Consider the following 513-nt stretch of genomic DNA (forward strand, 5'->3'; position numbering starts at 1 on the left):
GCATTTATCTAAAGAAATAATTAGATCATTTTCTTTTTTTGTGTATCAAAATTGTGACTTTTGTTTGATGACAGAATAAGATATTGCTTATATGCAATGATTACATGTATATCATTAATGCCATAAATGAATTTTAAATGATGATAATTGGCATTGTAGGTGTTGGTGCAAAACACCGCTTTGCCAGATTTATAATTCTTTTTTTTTTTGTCTCTGTCGATGATGCGAAATTAACACCAACTCAATTCTTTGATTGAATTGACATGCAAATCATTTTATAGGCAGCCAAAAAGGTCAGTTGGGTGTGTGGTCTTTTTCATTTACTCCTAGATGTTCTTCTCCACTGTTTGATCAGTTATTTAGGCTTCATAATGCTTATGTTAGATTCATGGTGCACCAAGGAATGTTTGTTTATGCATACTGCAAGGACTTCAGTGGATTTTTATACTAGGCAGTCATGATGTTTTTTGATAGTCAAATTGTTTTGCATGTAACTGTCTGTCTGACTTTAAA

General features: G+C 31.8%; 1 protein-coding gene across 1 annotated transcript in view; it reads left to right on the forward strand.

Moving 5' to 3' along the window:
• Positions 1 to 513, forward strand: part of LOC119586816 (GTPase-activating protein CdGAPr-like) — a gene marked incomplete in the record, with an annotated part of 278,029 nt that overhangs the window by 265,592 nt on the left and 11,924 nt on the right. The window contains 1 exon segment of the mRNA XM_037935541.1: positions 282 to 293. Coding sequence (XP_037791469.1) covers positions 282 to 293 — 12 coding nt within the window.

Source organism: Penaeus monodon, chromosome 22 (genome assembly GCF_015228065.2).
Source record: "Penaeus monodon isolate SGIC_2016 chromosome 22, NSTDA_Pmon_1, whole genome shotgun sequence".
NCBI classification, from domain to species: Eukaryota; Metazoa; Arthropoda; class Malacostraca; order Decapoda; family Penaeidae; genus Penaeus; species Penaeus monodon.